Source organism: Trachymyrmex cornetzi, unplaced genomic scaffold (assembly GCF_001594075.2).
Source record: "Trachymyrmex cornetzi isolate Tcor2-1 unplaced genomic scaffold, Tcor1.1 scaffold94, whole genome shotgun sequence".
NCBI lineage: Eukaryota > Metazoa > Arthropoda > Insecta > Hymenoptera > Formicidae > Trachymyrmex > Trachymyrmex cornetzi.
In genome coordinates, this window is record NW_017300289.1 from 46,844 (window position 1) to 55,658 (window position 8,815).

The 8,815-nt window shown below is 32.6% G+C and overlaps 1 protein-coding gene across 1 annotated transcript; it reads left to right on the forward strand.

Annotated features, from left to right (window-relative positions):
* The first annotated feature begins 1,120 nt into the window (after positions 1–1,120).
* On the forward strand, positions 1,121–6,721 carry LOC108769731 (uncharacterized). Its single transcript, XM_018520873.1, has 4 exons — positions 1,121–1,368; positions 1,741–1,889; positions 2,002–2,200; positions 6,045–6,721. The coding sequence occupies exons 1-4, from the start codon at positions 1,291–1,293 to the stop codon at positions 6,471–6,473; spliced, it is 855 nt and encodes a 284-aa protein (XP_018376375.1). The 5' UTR covers positions 1,121–1,290; the 3' UTR covers positions 6,474–6,721.
* Positions 6,722–8,815: the final 2,094 nt, after the last annotated feature.

Sequence of the window (8,815 nt, forward strand, 5' to 3'; positions counted from 1 at the left end):
CAGCTCACCAAACATTTACTTCGTGAAAAAATTATATGCACGTTATATGCTCGAAATTAGGGCAGGAGCACATGTAGAATAAATAGACGATTACAGTCGTATCTTTAGAATTAAGTTTTGACGCCTAAATAAAAAGATTAGCGCAAGGAACGAAATTGTGTCTAACGCGTGAGAAATCGACGATGTATGACTGTTTAGCCATGAAACCGACCAGTGTTTTTGTTGACCTCTTTCTAAGAGATGGCGTTGCAATATGTTAGATAAGGACAGATGAATGCGTTTGAGTGAGACACAACAATATATAATAAGTATAAGAAATGAATGAAAGATGTCACTATTGTCGAATTTAGAATTTAAAAAAAGTCTGTACTATCGACCTTGATTAACTTCGACCGTCACTCCAGCATCCCCTTAATTATGTTATTTTGATATTTAGTCGATAATTATTTGTGACTGGTAAATTTACCAGTGATTTTGTCGACTGTCTATAATTCATTTATAATTGTTATATAATTATCAAGGTCTATATATATACTTATAATATTACACAATTATCAAGATCTATATACTTACAATATCACATAATTATCAAGGTCTATTACCGATAAAAATTTTAATTAAAAAAATCGATAAGATATCAGAGTAACATAATAATTAACTAATAACAATATAATAAGAGGTAGCACTAAATGCAATTTTAAACATTTTTTCTTCAATTCTAGATTTTCGAGCCGCATTGAATTTTCAAAAAAATTAACAAAATATTTAAAAAAAAATACGTTGACGTAGAAGTGGTTTTAATTTAAAAATGTGGAAAGTGACAATTCCAAGAATTCCTGAAATTTTACGTTTTGGAATAATATAATTTATATATAATTATTAATTATTTTAAACATCTCAGATATGAAGTTTCCACGTTTTCTGTCTAGATTGGACTAATCTTTTTGTAATTTTAACGCTGAAAAAGAGACCGTATTTAAATAGTTACATATATTAGATTTCGTTTTTTTATATTTTCTCCAGATGCGCAACATATATCTTGAATCATTATTACTGTGCAGCAATTATAATTGTATAATAGTTTGATGATTAACGATGATTAATCGGAAATTTGCAACAGCTGTCTGTTTCCCCATATGACTCGCGGCGCGGCGTACAATACGTCCTATATAGTGGGAAGTGATAACGATGAGCGATAACGATTCAGACTGAATTGCGCCGCTTGTATGAAATGACCGTCGTGAGATGACCATCTGTGATTTCTTCTTCTGACCCAAAGAAGCGCAGACAATGTGTAAACTGGACTCGTACGAGCTCACGCATCCAGAATCGCTGTCAGAGCATCAGCTCCGCGAGATTCTGAAGAACGTAAGTTGTCGCATAGGTTAGGTATGTTTACAAACTTCTCTTGACTTATCTGTAATTTTTCTTTGTTTTCTTATCCGATTTTATTGGAAGATAATTTAGTGTTCGTGGGAGTCATTGTCTGAATTACTTCAGACTTCAACAAATGTTAACATGACACAAATTTAGGTTAAATGTCATCCAAAGTAGATTTTATGAATTATATTTTTATATAAATTTATAAACCAGAATAATATATTCTCTCTAAATTATTATTTATAAATGATATGATATTTGTTACAGGAATAATTTATAATAAAAACATACCATTAATATTTAAATTTCAGACATATTTTATAATGTCCAATTACATCTTCATATCTTTTTTCATTATAGAGTTGCATTGAGATTCTTAAGTTTGAAAAACTATGTAAAAGTGAATTGCTGGAAATGTACAAACGAGTTGCAATGCCTTTACCTCAGCGGCAACATGGAAATGCAAAGAATATAGATATGATATCAGAGAACTCCATTACAGTTATAAGGCAAGTTTTTTTATGTAAAGAATATATTGTTTAGGAAAATAATATCTTAAATAAAGATAACAAAGAATACATGTTTTATACTGTGTTAACATTAAATTTGTCTTTCTTTTAGTGATAATGATACGCACAGTTTAGCTGCAGACTTGAACAAAGGAAATAAGAGGATATTCCAAACATCTCAATCTCAGATAGATACAAAACCTTTTCTTAACGATCAGAAGTCAGTGAGCAAGAAAATTCGATTATGTTCAACCCCAAAAGAAATTGGGTGCAATGGAATTTATAAACGCAATTATGGAGAACAGAGCGAGGTATACATATCTTAATCCTTTATAGTTCAGATAAGTCAAATAACTCTAGATAAGGTAAGAGAGGTAAGACTAAGTCTTACCTCTAGATAAAGTTTGAGTTTTCTACAAATAAGATTCTGAGATAAGATTTTTTATTCAACATGTAAGTTCACAGAATGAAATATTTACAAAGATTATTTGTTTCTATTGAGGTGTGGTATTTTATAAGTTTTATAATAATCTTAATTTATAAGTGAATAACAGCAGATGTATTTGAACCTTTCAGGAATCTCTACCGAAAAAACGTCAGAAGATAACATGGCCATGAACAAGAAAAATATATACTCTACTTCTTTTTGAATCTGTTACTATAGAAATTTAATTTTAAATAGTAACATGCTAATACTTTTTATATCATCTGATTGGACTTGCAATGTTTGATCAGGATATGAAAGATACCGTATATATTCACATGGATATTTTAGGGACAAGATTGCTTGCTAATCTTGTCCTTAAAATATTCGTGTGAATACAAACCATTTGTAATACTTTGAGACCCGGTTGTTCCATCTTTTGGTAAATTTTACCTGTTGAGTAAGTAGCAAGATTACCCAATCACATGCGTGGATTGCCAGATTTACCTAACAGGTAAAATTTACCAAAAGGTGAAACAACCGGCCCTGAATCATGATTTAAACAGATCGAGAAACATTAATAACTCTTATGTTTCTTGATTATTTTAATGTTCAAATAATATAAAAATGATGGATTTTATGTGATGATTCTATAAGTAGGTCTGGTTTATTTTGTATAAATTTTATTATACAATTTGCGTAAAGAAAACGAAAATTTAATTAGGTATGCTAGATTTGGCAGCTGGCGATATATACAAAAAAAGCTTACATATATTATGTTTAATATATGTATCTCTGCACATTGCTATATCAGTTTATTTTTAATGTAATCAAACAATCGATAAATTGTACATACATGACAAATTTTGTTTGCTAGACATTGAATCAATGCAACAGTATTTGATGCTAAATGAATCGACAGAGGCGTGCGTTAGTCAAGATAATCTTATTGTTTTGTGACATATGAAGATGTGAACAGTATTCAATAACGATAAAGTTACTTAAAACGATTATTTGTAATACATAATATCGTTCGCTTATTCATATTATATGCACTACTCATAAAGTGGAAATATCGTTAGCGTTTGTAAATTTAGAATGTACATGCACATATTAGATCTGTTTTTTGTAGCTGCATTACTCTATTTTCTACGCTTTAAATGAAATAGATATTTAATTAAAGATTGGAGAGAAGGGAAAAGAATTCAGCTACAAAGAATACAAACTTATTGCACCGATTGAAATTTCTGCTGCGCAGAATCTACGTGGTGTACGCGTCATCTTTTTATGTGCAACATCGATCAATAAGATTTAAATTACCCGTTCATGTATGAATAAATGATCTTAATTGTTTTAATATTAAATAAAAGTATCAATGTGAACGTGTATTTATCATATGTATATAATACTGACATAATATTAAAACATCTAGCTACAAGAAATAGCCTCTTTTAAAGCTTCCATTGAAAGAACGCATACATATATAATCTTATAAAAAATTCCGATGTATCGTTAATTTCTTTTCTCCTCTAAATATTTATAAAAAGATGTAATTCGGATGTAATTTCCGAACATTCTAATTGTATCATATGTTTGACGTAATCCATTTGATTTTATGTAATATAACACATACAATTACTTATATAAATCCGTAACGGAATCTTTTTCGAGATAGAGAAAGACGAGACGAAGAAGTATCAGCGATAACATGTTGCGTAAGCGAGTGGTTTGCGGAGTCGTTTCACGGTCATGATCAACGCTCGTCCTCTTTAATTTATATATGTATATATACTGAATGACTCATTTTTGTTTATGAAAGAAGAAGAGACGAGACGAAGATGATTCACGTGCCTAACAAATCCGTAATCTCCTCGGCGGCGATCAATACATCGCATTTTTTATGACGCAAAGGTGGAGTGTTGGGAACTCCCTGAGATTAAATATATATATATACGTAAATGGCTCTTCGAATTATTATTCGGACAATTATTTCAAAGACAAAATAGAAAGAGACTAATAATATTAATAAACTAATAATAAATAAATAAATAAAGAATTAGAATCTTTTATTTCATGGAAAGAGAGGAAGAAAACGAAGGATTTTGATTGGTTCATTTTTTTTTATACATTATGTATTATGCATTATACAAAATTCCATGCTCTCGCCATTACGATCACGCTATCGTGAAATAGCTCTTTAATTCTTAACTGATGGGTCCATTGGACTAGTAATATACACTATACACTAGTTATGGATTAAAGAGCTTCCATGTAATATTTTTTTCATAACGCCCGTTAAAAATTAATCCCCGTGTCGCAAAAATTAACGAACGCGACGATCGTATCGCGGAAGGCAAAATACGGGACTCTTCCGAAAATGAATCATCCTCACATTTATTGATATTCCCGGTCCGTCACCTCGCGACGTGGCGGAAGCGTTATACTTATAGCCAGTACCAAAATCGCCAGAATTACGCAAGGGTGAAAGCACCGCTGGTGTGCTGTTGCATAGGAGAATTATTGGTCACGTTCATCTCGTTTCCTCACGCCTTGCAGCCGCGTAATCTTCCCGATCTCGAAAAACGCTCGGCGTTAAATCACACGTCGTTTTTTTTATCTTTAAATCTGCTTTCGAAAATCTCCCGCTGAAATTGTGGTATGAAATTGTGGCTGAAATTATATCTACATGTACACCCTCGTCAAAATCCATACAATTATGTTCGAAACTGGTTTTTGCACCACTCTTAACGCCTCGCGTGCGTAATAAATGCTATATAACTTTTACAGAAAAATACTTCAAAATATTTAAATAATTTCGTTTACGAAAAAAAAAACGCGATGTATTCAATTGCTCGTAGCGTTTATGCAATAAAATTAACATTCCATGACTGCATCGGAACACGCGGCTCCCGAGACATTCCGTGAATGGTGAGCGCGATTAAGCGATGCCGTGAGGAATTTAATAAACCGGCCAATTCGGCGCTCGGAACTTTCTTTCTTCCTCGTCCGGTACACACGGTATGTATATCGGCGAGTCATAAATCGAGAGCGAAACTTCTGTCATCGCATCACGTACTACGCTACTTCGAAGACTGCTTGCGATGCAATGAGGGATGTGGCGAGCAGCCGCTGACCACCCCGATGCTGCTATAAATACGTTTGTCACCGTTTGTCCGAACGTCAGTCTTGTTTGCGACACGTTTACCGGTACACAAAACCATATTAAACAGAAAATGGCCGTCAAGGTATGCTAAAGGATCGCACACAAATTTTACACATCAAATTCGATTTAATCGATTATAAATTTGGAATATTTCTCGAGCAAGTCTTTGGCTATTGTACTTTATCCATACAGCACAGAATTTGCAGCAATATCGCTGCAAAATCTCTGCAATATATTGCTGCAACATGCGATGTTGCTGCAACTTTTGTGCAACTTTCCAGCAAACACAAAATTACATGTAACGTACTTATACTATACACGTGTGTTATATTACTAGTTTATTGTTGAGTGGGAAATTACAACTAAACACTGAAAAAAAGATTGGCTGCTACAGCAAATTAGATGGTAAAATATGGCATAGCACTTTTAATTGGCTGCAGCAGCCAATCTTTTTTTTCAGTGCAGGTATGTTACATGTAACTTTGTGTTTGTTGGGTTTGTATTGTAGGGTATATTCTTATAATATTTGAGAGACACCGTTATATTAATACTTGATATTATATTACAGTTAACAATCTTGGCTGCAGCAGTGCTTGCGATATGCAAAGGCGCGGTCATACCATCATCAGCTTTCCCGGCCATTCCAGCTGTTCCAACTGGTCCAGCTATACCAGCCATTCCGGCTACCTTGGCCGCACAGCCAGTTTTTCCAGTTGCTGCAGTTGATGCCACAAATTACGATCCTCATCCTCAATACAGTTACGCCTACAATGTCCAAGATACATTGACCGGTGATGCGAAGAGTCAGCACGAGAGCAGAGATGGTGACATCGTCAGTGGCAGTTACAGTTTCATCGAGGCTGATGGTACCAGGCGAATCGTCGAGTATACGGCTGATCCTGTGAACGGATTCAACGCTGTGGTCCGTCGGGAGCCCCTGGTAGTGGTGAAACCTGTCGTCGAGGTCGCTCCACCTCCACTCGTTTATCAGCCCTGAAGGATGTGATAATGACTGTTCGTAACAATCCACGGAGAGAACAATTTTACTAAAATGTCTACAAATGTAAAAATAATTTCCAACAAGCAAACGTTATTTATCGTTATTTTGATGTCAAAATAATGTAATGAATATCAAAATGACGTCAAAATAATGACAAGTAACATCAACTTGTTTTCCGGGTTAAACAATATAAATAAGCAACGATCTCAACGATGATAAGCAATGCTGCAAAAAAGTTTTGTCATTCTAGCAACCAATTTTATCATTCTACATAATTATTTTCAGATCTATATCTAGCTAAATTTTTAGATATTTTAGTAAAACCTTTTTTTCCGTGTCTATAGGACGAAAACTAGTCACATTACATATAATGTATTGATGTTACTGCATGAATCGTTAATTGTTAATGTATTGATTTTTATTAAAGATTTTTTTACAAACTGTGTGCGAATTAATTTTATCTTGACATAATGACTTTGCTATCAGTAGATTATACGTGTCGATCTTTTTGTTCTAATTGCTCCTTTGGAACATTATCGCGAAGCGTGTTTCATAAATTGGTATTTTCATAAATTTTTCGTGAGTTTATACAAAACAAATTACAATGAACGAATTAATGTTATGCGAATAAAGCTGCTGAGTTATGTAATGGCATGTAAATTTCGCGAATCGGGTCATAAACTCTCCTTTGTGAATATAACTGTGAAAGTTCACAGATTATCAGATTATATATACACACATATATCGACACAAAATTTACAAGCGACAAGTTTATGTGGGATATATACTATACTGTGATATTTATATTTTACATATTACACAGGAATCTCTAAGAAAACGTATTATTGCAAATTTAATTAGTTATATAACAGCAAAATGAGATATAAATTAAAGAATCTTTCAAGTAAAATAGTGAAATAAGATTCACATAATTTTTGATACCTTTTGTAATCATAAAATTTTTTTTTAATTTTCTTTTTCAAAAAAGGTCATTGCTTTCTCGTAAAAAATTAATAACGTATTAGTTGTGAATGATTTTATATTATATAGATTGCTAAGCTCGTCTTGATGGCGGCTATTAATTTATATCCGAATATATATACATTCTAAATAAAAAATAAATAAAAGTGATCTCGATTATAATAAAAAAAAGTAAAAGAAATAAAAATGACGAAAGTGATCTTTTGCACAAAACTTTTTTAATAATTAAATTATTGCTTCATAGATTATTAAAAATAGAATACGTTTTTGTTGATTCGAAATTGGTTGCTTGAAGTAACTTCAAGTATAAATTTTAAGATCACACACACACACACACACACACGTACAATTTAATCTTTAAAAAAATGTTAGATTTGCAAAAATGTTTACATAAAAATCTTCACGTTTGTCCATTTTTAATCGAGATATGTTCGACACATTCAAGATAAGATCGTATGTAGACGACACATACAACTATTGCTATGAAATATAAGTGAGAATTGTATAGACTAACAGCAACTAACGGTTACGCGAATGGTAATTAACGCAATAGTATGCGTCGATTCGTGTTAGCACAACTCGTGTTAGCGTCGCTTCTACTGAATGTATAATAGAATTCAACCGATTGCAGGATGTGTGGCCGTCTTCGTGCTTTCATCGAACAGCCTTGATAGACTGTATTCGACATATTGGCACACAACACGCATGAATACGTGCATTGGGTACGATTACGCGTATTTCGGTTATCAATTGCTCGCTCATATCAAGTTTAGTGTATACATTAGGCAACATGTTTGTTCATCTTTTTCCAAACATTGGTAATTTTACTGGTAATTTTAAAAACACTTCTTCCTCTCTCAGAAAAGTTATTACAGAAGAATTATATTTAAAAAGAAAAAACATTATCATCATATATTGAATGTAAATGCTATGGAATAATATTTAATCAGGAAGTTACTTAAAAGTAACGCGTTACTGCAGTTATTATTTGCAGTAAAAAGTAACTCGTTACCGTTACTCGTTACTGATTCTAAAAAGTAACTTAAAAATAATGATAAAAAATCCTTACTTTTCGTTACATTTTTTTGTAATTATGGAAGAGACGGGCTTACCCTTATGGAAGAAGACACTGAAAATTTCAAAAAAACACTGAAAATTAGGTATTAACACTCAAAGTTGAGTGTTAACACCTAATTTTCAGTGTTTTTTCGAAATTTTCAGTGTCTCTTTCCATAAGAATTACTTTCCGATTTTGATGAAATTAGGGCCATTCGACGCATTTTTGCACGAAACAAACGAATCTGACAAAAAAACAAGTGTCGCTCAGCCTGGCGAACCGAGATTGATTAAAGTTGATG